The 16,067-nt window shown below is 36.3% G+C and overlaps 2 protein-coding genes and 1 pseudogene across 2 annotated transcripts; 2 read left to right on the top strand and 1 right to left on the bottom strand.

The window, feature by feature from the left end:
* The first annotated feature begins 1,446 nt into the window (after positions 1-1,446).
* On the top strand, positions 1,447-3,031 carry LOC118041866 (uncharacterized). The gene has a single exon (XM_035049382.2). It carries the CDS (start codon positions 1,582-1,584, stop codon positions 2,782-2,784), a length of 1,203 nt encoding a protein of 400 aa, XP_034905273.1. The 5' UTR covers positions 1,447-1,581; the 3' UTR covers positions 2,785-3,031.
* A 590-nt stretch (positions 3,032-3,621) lies between these two features.
* LOC118041710 (probable arabinosyltransferase ARAD2) lies at positions 3,622-5,668 on the bottom strand (annotated as a pseudogene).
* A 2,349-nt stretch (positions 5,669-8,017) lies between these two features.
* On the top strand, positions 8,018-15,851 carry LOC118041940 (peroxisomal ATPase PEX6). The gene is made up of 16 exons (XM_035049450.2): positions 8,018-8,503; positions 8,627-9,274; positions 9,385-9,628; positions 9,780-9,921; positions 10,312-10,495; positions 10,759-10,947; positions 11,348-11,632; positions 12,178-12,249; positions 13,060-13,146; positions 13,243-13,365; positions 13,497-13,607; positions 13,693-13,731; positions 13,850-13,971; positions 14,054-14,198; positions 14,407-14,487; positions 15,160-15,851. The coding sequence occupies exons 1-16, from the start codon at positions 8,231-8,233 to the stop codon at positions 15,247-15,249; spliced, it is 2,835 nt and encodes a 944-aa protein (XP_034905341.1). The 5' UTR covers positions 8,018-8,230; the 3' UTR covers positions 15,250-15,851.
* Positions 15,852-16,067: the final 216 nt, after the last annotated feature.

Below are 16,067 nucleotides of genomic sequence, written 5' to 3'. Positions count from 1 at the left end.
ATGAACACATTAGATTTTTCACAAATTGATTATTGCATTGACTTATGATTCAAATGGTACACAGGATTAATTGCTTTTGCTCAGTCTATTGTTTCATAAAGGTAGGAGGTTTTTTCCCCTTCTAATTGCCCAAAGAAGGAGATCAAACCACCAGAATCATTTTAGTTTCGGATTAATTTTGATTTTTTGAGTTTTTTGGGGGGTTTTGATAACTATGAATATTTTTATTAAGGTGTTTACAATATTTTTTAAAAATTTTGGGTAAAAAATATATTTTAAATTGAAAAAAATTAAACCCCCGATTTTCTAGAAAATTGTAGAAAGTAAATAATGTATTGTTTATTGTATTTTTTTTATATTAAAAAAATAATCCATTTCTTTAAGAAATTAAAAAAAAATAAGATAGGTCCGAGTACACTACTTGGGCTAAAAAGCCCATGCACATAGGCTATTTTATTTTTGTGCCTAGTCCTACACAGCTAGGCTTTATTTTTATTTTTTTTGGCTTAAGAAAATTATAAAATAATCATTTAACTCAATTGAGTCTATTATCCAGAGCAATTTGATGGGTTGATTTGCGACATCCAAGATATATATATATTTTTTTAATGTTTTTTTTGTCCCTCAATTAAAAAATATATAATTTCACCATTTATTATTAATAATTTGTTTTTTTATTTAACTCTAAATTTATAATAATACAATTTCACTTTTTGTTGTCAATGATCTACCTCTGTTGTCTCGTCTCCACGTGCCTATCATGGTTTTTTTTTTAATATTGTTTTACATAAAAAAATATCATGTGCTTTATTGTCGTGTAATTAAAATAAAAATAATTTCTAGGATAAAAAATTAATTGAATCCAGTTACGTGCATGACTTTCGTCGCGAGTTTGTTTAGTTAACTAAGTTCACTTTGATTTTTAATCAAATTTTGTTTTTCATCAATTTTATCTTTTAAAATTAAGTTAATTCGAGATTGAGCTTTTCAATTATTTTTTTAAGATTATCCTTTTAAGTTTTGCAGTTTAATCCAGGTTAACTAAGGTGAATCAAATGTTTTTTTATTTTAGAATCGGATAGAAATATTATTTAATTCATAATTAAAATCATTTTATTTTAGTAAACACATTACCAATACCTAAACCACTTTTTTCACTTAAAAGAAATTTTACTACAACCCATGGTTTAGCACGGGACAATGAGCTAGTAGATATGGAAAAAATCATGAGTTGAGAGGTTTGAGAATATAATAATAGTTGTTTTTTAAAATATTTTTTATTGAAAAAATATATTAAAATAATATTTTTTTATTTTTAAAATTTTATTTTTAATATCAAAACAATAAAAATATATAATTTTTTTTTAATAAAATTAACCCACCTCTAATTTTTACCGCAATATCAAACAGTGGCATATAGACGCTACGCTCATTCACTACCAGCATTCTTTAGCCTCCAAAAAGTGGAGAGCCAAGCCACTACCGATAAGGGCGAGTGGCGGGGGTTTAAACCGACGGTACGCTCTCATTCACTGCAAGCAGCGAGTCGCAAGCATTCTTTATCCTCCAAAAAGTTCTAACATGGAGCTCATCCAAAATATCTGTTGTGTAAGATTGGACAATCCATCATCAATCTTCTCCTTTTCCCCTTCCAAAAGACACTTCTCCTTCTCACGAGAATTCAACAGAAACCCACATGTCTCTTTTCCAAATCAACCGCTTCCAAAACCAATCAGCTGCAAAATTTCAACAGAACAAGACTCTTTCACAATCAACTACCTCGTACATTCATGTGGGTTGCCCTTGGAATCTGCAATCTTAACATCGCAAAAGGTACAGTTTCAATCCCCTGAAAGACCAGACTCCGTTTTGACCCTTTTAAGAAACCATGGATTCTCCAGAACCCAGATCTCAAGTCTTGTTAAAAAGCGCCCATTTCTTCTTTTATCCAGTCCGACGAATACACTTTTGCCTAAACTTGACTTCTTTCTCTCTTTAGGTATGTCAAAGCCTCACCTTGCCAGAACTCTTTCTTCAGACCCAACCCTATTGACTAGAAGCTTGGAAAACCAGATTGTACCCTCTTACGACTTTCTCAAAACAATCTTGCGTTCTGATGAAAAGATTGTTTCTGCTTTTAAGCGTACCACTTGGATATTTCTAGAGGATCATTCAAAGAATCTTATACCAAATCTTGAGCTTTTGAGAAAAGTAGGCGTGCCACATTCTTGCATTTCGTTATTGCTTACACATTTCCCTGAAGCTATGATGGAAAATCATGAAGAGTTTAGTGAAAATGTAGAGGAAGTGAGAAAAATGGGATTTGATCCAAATAAATCAACTTTTGTGCTGGCTGTGCATGCCCTTTGTGGAAAGTGCAATAAGTCAATTTGGGAACGCTGTTTTGAGGTATATAAGAGGTGGGGTTGGACTAAAGATGACATTCTTTCAGCATTTAGAAAGCATCCCCATTGTATGATGCTATCGGAGAAGAAAATCATGAAAGGAATGGATTTTTTTGTGAACAAGATGGGGTGGCCTTCAAAGGAGATTGTGCATTGCCCTGTTATCTTGTTTTTAAGCTTAGAGAAGAGAATTATCCCCAGGTGTAAGGTTATTCAGGTTTTGTGGTCAAAGGGTTTGATCAAGAAAGATATCAGCTTGAATACCGTGTTGCTTCCTGTGGAGAAGCGCTTTCTGGAGAGGTTTGTGACCAAATTTGAAGAGGAAGTACCTCAATTATTGAGTGTCTATGAAGGGAAGGTGGATCCTGAGGGAGTATGATTTGGACATGAAGAAATTGCTGAGATCCTACAGTTTTTAGTCTTAAATCAGAGCAGTTGTTCACTATACTTACTGTTAACTTTGCTTGGTTTCTGACATTATTTATGTTTGCAAGAGCACTAATAGTCCAGTCTTGTTCTTTGAGAAAAAGATTGTTTTTAGCTACTACAAATCTATTTGTCCTTTGTACTCTATATTTGCAAATGAAGTTAGTTAAACCTTAAAATTTACTACTTTTTTACTATCAGCTTGGCCTTCCTAGGAAGGTTTTACACGTTGAAACTTAATATTCTCTAAACTTGCGGTTTCCTAATTTATGAGGTTTCTGGTGTCAGGAGCTCAGAAATTCCTAATTTATGATTGCTTCTTATAAATTCCATTCAATCTGAGATTTAACAAAGTTGCTGAGTGCCTTCTTCTTCTTCCTCTTATAAATACCATACAGCTCAGGTAGTTGGCTCGAAGGTGGTTTCATAATGAATTCTTCTCTTGATTTGTGCTGTTCCATCTCTTCGGTATTCAGTTTAGTAATATATGATGCAATTTCGAAAACTCAATTTATAACTGGAAACGAAGTCTTTTTTAGATCTTTTTTACTTTTGTTTAGTCAACGCAAGCGAGGGGAAGAGGGACCCGTGGTTCGGCTCAAAGGCCATCTTACCTGAGCACTCTAAACAGATCCTATGTGGAGTTGTGGACAGGAAAACAACCGCCCCTACAGATATTCAGAAAAAAACGAGCTTGAAATCTGATCCCAAAACTGGCAATCAGCTGAGCACCATACGTATCTACTATGATGCAAGACCAAGAAATTTCTTTAGCTTTGACGTAGCATTTTCTAATGTCAAATTCTCTTCAGCAAAGCCTCTGATCTCGTATATCTGTTCTTCCTGTAATGTCTAAATTGTACTGAAGATTTTTTGCGTAACACAGCCTCGCAAACCATATCCACAGCATCACCAGGCTGGGATGGATACCGATATTCAAAGTGTGGAGCAATTTCCTTTAATCGTTCCCACAATATGGTCCACTGGTCTTTCTTAATTCCATGAAGAAGATACAGGAGGTACCCCTTTTTAATTAACAGCATCAGATGCTCGAACAAATACACCGAATTCTGAGTAGTCTAGGACATCTTCAAATGGCAGCTCAATGCCATCGCTTATTATCACAGGAACACATTGATTCGCAATGGCATCAAACATGCGATTGGAGGAAGGGGTATCCCCCGCAATATTTAGACAGAATTTGGAAGAAGCCATCCCTTGGCCTGCTTTATCGATTCCATCCCCTCCATAGGTTCCAAATGTAAAGTGTACATCTTTATCATCTTTTAGAAGGTAGTAAAGTTCTCAGGGCATAGCTCCTCCCTGAAACAAAAAACATTTAAAATGCAAACCAATTTGATTGATAAGATGAACATAAAAATCACCAAACATATGTTACTATATAAATATCTCTTAATATAAATATCTTATAAAAATCTAAGTTATTTATAAAGATATTTATGAAAGTGTGTACATTGTATAAAACATATGTGTGGTTTTTTCAAATATCATCAGAGCTCCCTCAAGTCTTGCAAACAGATATGTTTGGGAGATTTGACCTAGCAAAAACAAGAGAGAAAATACTTTTAGTGGGTAGTGCTACCTTTTATGTATCATCAGAGCTTTGAAGTATTGGTGACACCTTTTGTGTGTACAATCCTATATAAAAGTAGTTTGTGGGCGTAATCTTGGAGCATAACTGTTGTGGTAGCTTTGTATAACCGCTGTGGTAGCTTTGTATAACCGCTGGTGTAGCCACGTGGAGCGTAGCCTAGGCATAGCTACTAGCATGTCGTTGGCGTAGCAACTGTTGTATCATGGTTGTTCAACCATGGAAAGAGCTTTTGAGAAACATGAATTAACTAATTTTTTGCTCATTTCCCACAGAACATGCCAATGATGATGTCCTAATATCCAAAATATATAAATAATAGGTTATTTAGTATTTAGGATGGTAGTTAATCAATATGTTCAGATACTTGGATTTCTTCTCTTTAGACTAAGAAACTTCAGGCTTATGGTAAAAGCTTGAGTACTTGCAAAAAAATAGTCTCAATCAGGGGGGTGACTTAAAGACCATTTGATGATAAAGTCAATATATTTATGAGAAAGGAAATAAATGATTTAAAATAACTTTAAATTCAGGGAACAAAGATATTTGTTCTTGAGTTTTAAGTTGGTTAATATTTTGAAATTTATATGAGTTTATCTTAAGAGATAAAAAGTTCTGAACTCTTACTTAGATGGTTCATGGGGTATTTATACCTCATAAATCTTGTTGTTTTTAGAGAAAAAAGGAATAGAAAGTTCTTTGCTTTTGACGACATTAATGGGAGACAATTATTTCTTACATGTCATTAATGAGATAGTAAGTATGGTAGATCTCTTAAGAGACCTTGTCTACACCTATAAATATAGGGAAAACATTTAATCAATATGAATAATTCAAATAATTATTCTAGATAGAGAGACATGACAGTTTATCATGTCTTCAATACTTTTATTTTAGAGGATCATCTAAAATCAAATATATAGTTTTAGAACTTCTAAATCCAAATGCTTTAGGTTTAGCATGTTTGTCATACCTGCACTACCTAGGTTTGACTGACTTCCAAGCTCAAGTGCTTTGGCTCTGAGATGTTTGCCAGACCCACGCCACCTTGGCCTTGGCTAATTTCCAAGCCCGAGTTCTTTGGGTTTAACATGTTTGAGAGACCCATGTCACCTTGAGCTTGGTTGATTGCCAAGTTCAAGTTCTTTGGATTTGACATGTTTGCCAAACCCACACTATCTTGAGCTTGACTGACTACCAAGCCTAAGTTCTTTAGGTCTGGCATGTTTGTCATACTCATTTTATTTTTAAGATTCTTTTTATTAATAAAAATCTATAACAAAAAAAAAAAATTGACTTATCAGTTGCCCTAAGCCTTTAATGTGTAATCTTGCATTAGAGGCTTATGAGATTTTTAGGGAGACAATTGGTCAATACACATCTTATCTTCCTTTAGAAAGAGGTGATAGGATTAGGTTTTCCAGTTTTATGACAACAAAACCAAATTTAACTAAACTGAACCAATTCGGTTTGAACCTGATTTCGATCCGGTCCAGTTAATATTTTACAAAACCAATATAACTCGGTTTGGTTGGTTTTTTAAGTCTAAACCGAACCAAACCAAATTATGAATACCCTTATCTCCGACCATAAGGATTGGACTTAAATTTGAAAAGGATGGTGTTTAACCTTCTTTTGCTGAAAGAAAGGATGGGGACGTTCCTTAGGAGGTTTTAAACCTGAAAGGACAACTGAGGTTTCCTAAGACTCCTGTGGATGACACATGAAGTTTAGTGACTTGGGACCTAGTAACCCTGGCCAATATTAATCAACCAGAAGATTATATAGTGGTCATCCCTGAAGATAGTGATCGTATTTCTCAGGCCACTAGCAAATATGATGGGGGTAATATTATCATCACTACCCTCATATGTCTATAAAAGTTTGGATACTAGTTTTCCTTATAGGGATTTGTAAAGGATGTTCTAAGGTACTACAACCTCAGTCTTACTCAGATCCATCCCAATTAGTGAGACCATTATATCCTCATTTGATAAGTCATTAAGGATTATGAATGAGCAGCCTACGGTCAGGGTATTTAGGTAATGTTATACCTTGATTAGTAGCACTGAAAGGGGAACTTTCAATCCCTTAGGTTTTGGCCTTTGTCAATAGGTGAAATGGGCATATAAAGAACACCTTGAGAGGAAAGTCCTCTCATTTATATATATATATATATATATATATATATATATATATATAATATATATATATATAAATAAAAAGAATAAAAGGAGCAATGGGTGATAGTGATGTTCGATGGCACTATAAGACCTTAGGATGGGTATAGTCCAATTTGGAGTTGTACCTATTGATCAAGGTATAATATTGCCTAAATACCATAACCATAAGCTCCTTATTCATAATCCTCAATAACTTATCAAACGAGGATAGAATGGTTCGCTCATTGAGATGAATCTGAGAAGGATTGAAGTTGTAATACCTCAGAACATTATTTACAAATCCCTATAAGGGAAACAAGTATTCAAAATATATAGACATATAGGGGCAGTAATGATAATATTACCCTCACCATATTTCTAATGACTTAAGAAATACGGTCACTAGCTTCAAGGACAACCACTGTATAATCTCTTTGCGAACTAGCATTGGCCAGTATTGGTTTCAAGTCACTGAACTCTGTGTGTCATCTATATAAGTTTTGGGCAACCTCAATTGTCTCCTTGGGTTTGAAACCTCCTAGAGAATGTCTTCATCTCTTCTCCCAGCATAAGAAGTTTGAACACCATCGTTCTCAAATCTAAGCCAATCCTTATAGCTGGAGATCTTTGACGAGTGATTTCATTTTCAAATCTGAAATTGAAATCACCTTTAAGAGATACATTTCTCTTTTCTTTTCTAGAAATCATAATGGTACAGGGAAGAAAAAATTGAAAGAGGTTTTATGTAAACATAAAGAAAGAAAATCTGGTTTATCTAACCAAAGAAATCCTTTTTATTGTCAAATTGCTCTTCCTATGAAAAAATTAAAATTCTTAAATCATGGAATACTGGAAAGAAGAAAAGTTTGGCAAAAGTAAAAGAAGGGAGGAAGAAAAGAATGAAAGACAAAGCACCTTATTATAACTGCAGAAGGGCTAAAAGACAACACTATTTATTATACGTTGTCGAGTCAATTATTTCTCTCAAAATCTCTGAAGCCCCTAATATAAGATTTATACATTAAAAGCTCGGCAAGCAACTAATGAATCAATACTTTTTTTTGTTATAGATTTTTTTAAATAAAAATAATCTTAAAAACAAAATGGGCCTGATAAACACAACAATCTCAAAGAATTTGGACTTTACAATTAACCAAACCAAAATAGCATGAATTTAACCAACACTGCACATGCGAAAAAAACTTAAACTTAACAGTAAATCAAATTCAAGTTTTGATGGGACACCCACACGACACCTCCCTCTGTCCCGCGCATTAAGCAAAAGCCAGCAATGGCCGACTAGCCTCACTCTTGGCAACCTCATACGAAAAAACCTTTCGAGGCATCTTAAATGTCTCCATATTAGGTCATAGGCCCGCATGACTGAGCCCGGCTATTACTTGTCTGGCTTCGTATAGATATTTCCAAGTTAACTCCGGACCGGCCCAAGAATTTTGCTAACGTTGAAACAGTTAGATTATGGCGTCAACGATGCTAGACCAGCTGCCGGAAATTGCAAACTCTTCGATTTGCTCTCTTTGCAGGCTCATCCAATCCAATCCTTCGAGCTCTTCTCTAAAAATCATAATTTGGTAAATTGTTAGGGTTTTACTATCTAATTAGAAATGGTGGAGAGGAGGAGGAAGCCTCTAATCCTCTCCTCCACAAAAATCCTCATCGGTTCCGTCCTCCGTTCCTCTCCACTCAGTAGCACTAGCAGTGAACAAAGCCAACTCCCACTCGCAACAGACAACATTTCCCCGTCTCCCAGCTTACAGCTATTGGCAGGAATTCTCCGATTATCCGAGGACAAACTAGCTTCTTCTTTCGATGATTCTGCTCTCCTTGCCATTCCCACTTCCATTCTCAAGAGACTCTCAGTTACTTCTTCTTCACTGGTAATTACTATACACAACTTTCTTTGGTGATGATGTTGATAACAATAATAATAACAAGAAGAAGAATTCGCTCTGATTAATTGATTTTTTTTCTTTTTTCAAAAAATATGATGATGATGATAGGTGCTTATCAAGAATGTTGAGGCAAACATAGAGAGAATTGCTCAGGTTGTTGCTCTAGATCCTCCCAGAAATAATGAGAATGAGCTGAAATCCAATGCCAATTTACGAATTTCTTGTACTACAATGCGTTTATTTCCTACTTGTATTTTTCCTCCCGATGACCCTTCTTTATTATTAGATCGCGAAATTGCCTATCTTTCTCCTCTCTTGGCTTTTAATCTTGGGTTGCATGTATCGTGTCTTAAATCACTTGTACGCCGAGGAGATGAGAGTTTGGCTTCGCTTTTTGAAGTGGATGGTGAAACATGTTGTGATGAGGATGTTAGTGCTAATTGTGAGGATTCAGCTATCAGTGTGGGATTGGAACCGTTGGCTCGATTACCGAGATATGCATCACACTTGAGGGTTTCTTTTGTTAAGATACCAGAATGTGGTACTCTTGAATCTCTGAAGGGATTTTCATCGATTGAAGCTGAAGAACGTCAGGAGATGATTGATTTGGCATTGCAGAAATACTTTGAAGTTGATAGATGTCTTGCCAGAGGTGATATATTTAGTGTTCGTATAGATTGGAATTGCAATTCTACTGTTTGTATTCCTTGTGGCCAGAGGTCACAAGATAGAAGTGATAACATCGTCTACTTCAAGGTAATCTCTTTTTTTTTTTTTTTTTTGTAAATCTATTGATTGGTAGCAGTGAATGCCTGGTAGTGGGTGAATGAGTCAAGGGTGTAATTGAAGGTGAATAATATCCTCAGGTTGTGGCCATGGAGCCATCAGATGAAGCTGTTCTTAGAGTCAACCATACTCAAACAGCCCTTGTGCTTGGAGGGACTGTTCCTTCTTCTGTTCCTCCAGATCTTCTGATTGATGGACCTAAAGGTTTTGCACCTCTCCAAGGGGACACAGTGAAGACTTTGGCCTCCATACTCACCCCACCATTGTGTCCTTCAGCACTTTCTTCCAAATTCAGAGTTGCTGTCCTATTATATGGCCTGGCAGGTTTGTTTCATGCTTCATCATTCTTTGTTTGCATTACAAAGTTTGCTCGCTATTTTATCAAACTATATCCTCTTGATTAGATCTTTTATTGCCATGCAGTAATTGCCAAGACATGCTATTTGGTTATGATTTTACAGTGCTACTTTCGCAGGGTGTGGGAAGAGGACTGTTGTTAGACATGTTGCTCGTCGCTTGGGCATCCATGTCGTGGAATTCAGCTGTCATAATCTTACAGCATCTTCTGATAGAAAGACATCAGTTGCACTAGCTCAAGCTTTCCACACAGCTCAAAGGTGAAGCAATTCTCTGTTGGGTTAATGTGTATTGTCCTGCAACTAATGAATAATGACATACTTGAGTCTTGCTTCACTGTTGTGGTACCTTTTAGTGATAGATTTTAAACTCCATTTTTCTGTCCTTTACCTGGTATCCCTCATTAAAATAATTCTGAATAGGTGATGTTTTGGTTTTACTCCATGGTAGTTCCAAATTCCACATTTTCCAATACCCGACATCCTAATCACCCATTTAACTGAAGTGTTACTGAGCCATTAAACTGGAGGCTTTTCACCAGAATCTATGAGATTGCACCAACAGTTTTGTTGTCATTTTTTACTTATCTAAGTTCAGTGGTGACATCTCTTAATCTAGCATGCTCTTCAACATTGTTCTGCCTGTGACAGATACTCACCTACAATTCTTCTTCTCCGCCATTTTGATGTCTTTCGAAATTTGATGTCGCATGAGGGTTCACCAAACGATCAAGTTGGCCTCTCTTCTGAAGTTGCATCAGTTATTAGGGAGTTTACTGAACCAGTCTCTGAAGATGAAGACAATTACTCTGGAGAAAAATCAAATGATTATTTCGTAAGTTGCAACTTTTTGGTGTAGCTTTGTTCTTGTTGTTTGATTTGACTGGCTATAAACAAATCATCTATGGTGACCCAGCCAGTTTAATAGAACAATAATTGGAACACGCAAAGTGTCTGTATGTGACTAAAGTACTCCATGGACCACTCAAATGATCAGTTTCATATTTTAAGATTCGAAAGTAATTTCAAGTCAGAAAGTACAACCTGTACTTCATTATGGTTGTCAAGGATGTTTATTCTTGTGCCTTTCTGATGCAGCTTGTCAAGGATACTGGAAAAATTAGGCATCAGGTTCTGTTAGTTGCCGCTGCTGAAAGTTCTGAGGGTCTGCCACCAACTGTTAGGCGTTGCTTCAGCCATGAGATAAGTATGGGCCCCTTGACAGAAGAACATAGGGCTGAAATGCTGTCCCAGTCACTGCAAAGTGGTTCTAATCTCCTCTCTAATGTACGTGGAAAATATAAATTTTCCGTGATTTCTCCATATTTTCTGGTAGATAATTGCTGCAAGTAAATGATAGAAACCATCATTCCCCTCACATACTCATCAAAAGTCAGTCTCTTTTCTGTACATGGCACCAATACATTGTGGCTTGACGGTGTGTTTCTTGGAATTTTGAGATTACCTGAAAGCTTCCATTTCTAGTACGCTTTTCATTGCACATTTATTTATTTGTCATAAGAAAATATTATGGACTGTTTTACTGTCCATTTAAGTTTCGCTGAGCTCAAGTATTCACTTGTTTTTCACTGGTTAAGGCCATTAAGGATTAATACGTGTTGATATTGATACTTCTTTTCTGTTGTGTGTGTTGATTTTGATGGATTTAGATGGTTGCTTCTTGCAGACTGGGATAGAAGATGCAATAAAGGACATGGTTGGACAGACATCTGGCTTCATGCCTAGAGATTTGCATGCTCTCATTGCTGATGCTGGCGCAAGCTTAGTCTCCAAGGTAAATGTTCAAGTTGACAAAGATGAGCCCAAAGACTTGAACAGTTCTCTAGGAGGCCAATCACTGCAGAAGAATGAGTCATCCAATTCTATGCCTCAGGCTGTGGAAAAAGAATATTTAGCTAAAGCTTTGGATCGGTCTAAGAAGAGGAATGCAACAGCACTGGGTACTCCAAAGGTAAATTACCTCAACAATTGTGACTGAAACCTTGATGTTACATCATCAATTTTATCAAACAAAGAGTTTTTCTTACATGGTGGTTAGGAGGGAGGGATGAGGGTTATAGAAATATAAGAATGGAAAGTTACTTTGCCTTGTTCAGGAAACAGAGAGAAATTTGAGGAAAGAAATTGGAGGGAAAATTTTCCCATGTGCCCACTAAAAATCATCTCTCCAAACCAAATGGAGAGAATGAGAGGAAAATGAGTGAAATTACCCATTTGCTCTTAAGCTTCTCTTTTCAAAAAAATTGAAAGATAGGATTGTAGATTTGTAAACTTTCTCTTGATTTTCATTCCTTTCAAATCGCTTCCATCCAAATATCAAAGGAGAAAATCACGTTCTCGTTAACTTTCTTTCCTCTTATTTCCAGTTCAAGCTTATTTTGTTCCCAAACATAATGTTAGAGGTTTCAAACTTTGGAATGAATGTCATATTTTCATTTTTGAGTGTGATTTTGTTTTATATGGGAAGGATGTTTGACTATTGATTATTTGTCACAGGTTCCTAATGTGAAATGGGAAGATGTCGGTGGGCTCGAAGATGTGAAGAAATCAATTCTAGATACCGTGCAGGTGAACCTCTTACTTATCTGTATGGCCTCCACAATTGCTTTTTGCTCAAGATTCTTTCAATTATTGGCTTCTAAAAGCACATAGATTGAAACATTCCTTTATTAACTCAACCTCCCATCTTTCTTCTAAAGTTTAAGCTGTGCACCAGATGATTCAAGCATATTTTTTATAACATGTTTAACTGTCATATTGTTCAATTTTCTACCCATGTCAAATTAGCATGGTCTACTATTTCAACCTTATAATAGAAGCAGGCTACTTTATCTACAACATAAACAATCTCGTCAGAGCAGGTTTAAGATCTGAATTATTTTGCTTAGTAGTACATTTGGCAAATTGATGATAATGGTTAGGATGTCTACGTTTCTTTAGCTCGATGGCTGAGATACACATTGAAAAATGGTCCTCCCATCCTTGTCACCACCATCACCCTTCAATCCTCGGAGAACTAGAGATTCTACCCCAGGTTCTGTCACGTTTCTTAAATTTATAGGTTTGAAAGGAAGTTAGCTATATCTTCACTGAGTATGTAGTGGGAAAGGGTTAAGAAGTTTGAAGAATGAACAAACATATTGATGACATTAAGGAAGTCAGCTATTAAGATGTCTTAGGCCTTTCTTTCAAATTGTAAACTTGGGGAATGCATTATGGTTTGCAAATTATATTGTCCGCCACTTGGTTTTTTATTCAGCTGCCAATGCTTGTAAATTGCTTAACTGTCTTAAATAATTTTATAACTGGAGCTCCAACTAGTAGTGTGTGCTTTCTTTTGTATCTTTATCTTATTGTTTATCTATGCTGTATATGCAGTTACCTCTCTTGCATAAAGAGCTGTTTTCATCTGGGTTGCGTAAACGGTCTGGAGTTCTTCTATATGGTCCTCCTGGAACAGGGAAAGTGAGTTCCAACATCATAAAGTGCAATATTGTTATTATCTGAAAAGAAGAGATTGCTTCATAATTTCTTTCCTGTTATCTTTATTTTGAAGTTCAGACTTTATTGGCAAAAGCTGTTGCAACAGAGTGTTCCTTAAATTTTCTAAGCGTGAAAGGGCCTGAACTGATCAACATGTACATAGGTGAGTCAGAGAAAAATGTCCGAGACATTTTCCAGAAGGTAAGAATATATTTCCTCTTTGAACCAATACCCCATCAGAGTATTAGTTTTATATTTATTCCCTGTACGACTTTCAATTTGGCTGTGATTTTGCTTCTATGTGCAATTTGTTCATAGCACATTCTTTGCAGGCCAGATCAGCACGCCCATGTGTTATATTCTTTGATGAACTTGATTCTCTCGCTCCTGCTCGGGGTGCCTCAGGAGATTCTGGGGGTGTTATGGACAGAGTGGTTTCTCAGGTGAAGATGTTTTTCTGGTTTAGGAAGATTGTTTTCAATGATTTTTTTATGGCTACTTAACGTTGTAAAATTTCTTCCTCTTTAGATGCTTGCAGAGATTGATGGCCTAAATGATTCTACACAGGTATTGAACTCATGGTCTTTTTACCTTAATCAGGATTTTATTTATTTATTTATTTATTGTTTGCTTGTTTTCTTTAGTTTAAAAGATAAAATTCCATGTTTCTTTGTGATTGTTTAAGGACCTATTTATCATAGGGGCAAGCAACCGACCAGATCTTATTGACCCAGCACTTCTTCGGCCTGGCCGATTCGATAAGCTGCTATATGTTGGAGTTAACTCTGATGCATCTTATAGGGAGCGGTTAGTGATCTTCCAATTTTGAGAATTTGCAATTGATGTGATGCACTCATTCTTGGGCTTTACCAATTTCTTTTCTTTCCAGGGTCCTTGAAGCACTCACCCGTAAGTTTACATTGCACCAAGATGTCTCTCTTTACTCGATAGCTAGGAAATGCCCCCCAAACTTCACTGGAGCAGACATGTACGCCTTGTGTGCAGATGCTTGGTTTCATGCTGCAAAGCGAAAGGTGGGTAGGTCATGTCTGAAATATGCATGGAAGTAGTTGAAGAACTGCAGGGCAGAAGTGCATTGCTGATGATTTTGTTTGATTCACCATCTTAAAACTAAATAGCATATATCGTGATCCCCCCCCCCCACAGGATTAATCCGTATTTTCTCCTTCACTCAGCTGCCTTTCTGAAGAGGTGCTTATATTATTTATTTCCATCACTCAGGTTCTGAGTTCAGATCCAGAATCTCCGTCCACTGTTGATCAAGCTGACTCTGTCGTTGTGGAGTACAATGATTTCATTAAGGTATATGGCATTTGAGGTTACAAGGGAAGTTACAATTATTCACCATCTAATGCTAATAGGATAAACTATAAGATTTGTATAATTTGTTCAGCTGAACATCTTGTGAACAGAAAGACTAATCAACTGTGGAAGAAAAGTTGCATTGAGTTGCCCAAGTACTTGATTTTTAACAGGGTAAAACTGAAATTCCCTGCTAAATTTTGAGTATTCTTTAAGTGGTTCCTTAACTTTAAAATCTTTGATTTTGTCCCTTCTATTTTTCTTTTCGAACAAACTCCTTTTTTAAGTTATTCCAATTTGCTATCCACAAAGTCAAAAACTGACGGGCAAAAGCTAATGTGGCTGATACAGTTACATCAGAATAAAATATTTTAAAGTTGAACACCATTTTCTGCAAAAAAATTAATTTTAGTGTATATTTTAAATATTTGAGCCTTTTCATTTAGCCTTCACATTCATACAATATAAATTTGCATGGCATTGTTTTCATGCACTAGTGCGTTTCAAAAGTTTCTGGACATTGGAAGCAGATCATCTCAATTATTTGCAATGTGTTCTGATTAGTGGATGGTAGCATCTACAAGTCAGCTTAGTTATTTAGTTCTTATGCACAACACTGCTGCTGCTTCCCCCTCCTCTTTTTACTAAATGCTAAATGTCACCTCCTTTCAGGTGTTGGTGGAGCTGTCTCCCTCCCTCTCCATGGCAGAACTTAAAAAGTACGAGTTGCTGCGAGATAAATTCGAAGGACCATCAAGCTAATTAATGCCCGGTGAGGTGTTGCAAAATTCTGTAGCACCGTACAGTGATGTTGTGCAAGCAGACTGTCGCAGTGCCAAGTTCCAAATACCTATCCTCTCTTTATAATGAAAATGAATGTCGATCGATTGCTTATGCAGCAAGAAAGTAGATATCGGTCAAGCGATGAGCTAAAAAGGGCAGATCGTTGTGTTGCTCCATTTCCTTTTGTGTTGTACATTGTTTGGAATCTGAAAAGTGGACCCCAATAATGCAGTTGTGACGTGGTTGCCATTATCTCCCGCGAATCCTCATCCATGCAGTTTTTGAACAGCCATGGTGTTTGAAGCAAATCCGTACGCTTTTGGGTGGGTGGGCGAACTGTGGACCCAGTGCCATGTCATAGGAACATAGTTGAAGCTCATCCCTGGTTTTCTCTTATTTTGGGTGATTATGTTTGTTGACTAAGAACACTCATGATGTTGAGAGTTTCTTCCAGTCATGTAATATGATCGCAGGACAGTGGCAAAAGCTCTCTGTAAAGTCCAGAAATTGTTCATCTTTTCATGGGAAGCCTAGTTTAAATCCAAGAAAAAGAAAATATGCAATAAGGTTTCTTCTTTTTCTCTTGGATAGTTCAAGGCGGTGTGATTCCAATTCTTACGAATATCCCAGCCTTTTCAAGCCCTTTACCACCCGCGTCAATATCTAATTATTTGGTGGTCAAATCGAATCGAGTGAGCAATGTGGTCAATTGATAGGCTCGAGTGGAGTATATTCTACCTTTTGGAAATACTGTAGTGTATTCATTCCAAAAAACAATTCTTTGTAATATACACAAG

The sequence above is a fragment of the Populus alba genome, chromosome 14 (assembly GCF_005239225.2).
Source record: "Populus alba chromosome 14, ASM523922v2, whole genome shotgun sequence".
Lineage (NCBI taxonomy): Eukaryota > Viridiplantae > Streptophyta > Magnoliopsida > Malpighiales > Salicaceae > Populus > Populus alba.
Note: the sequence above shows the minus strand (reverse complement) of the source record. Positions and strands in the feature narration are given on the sequence as shown.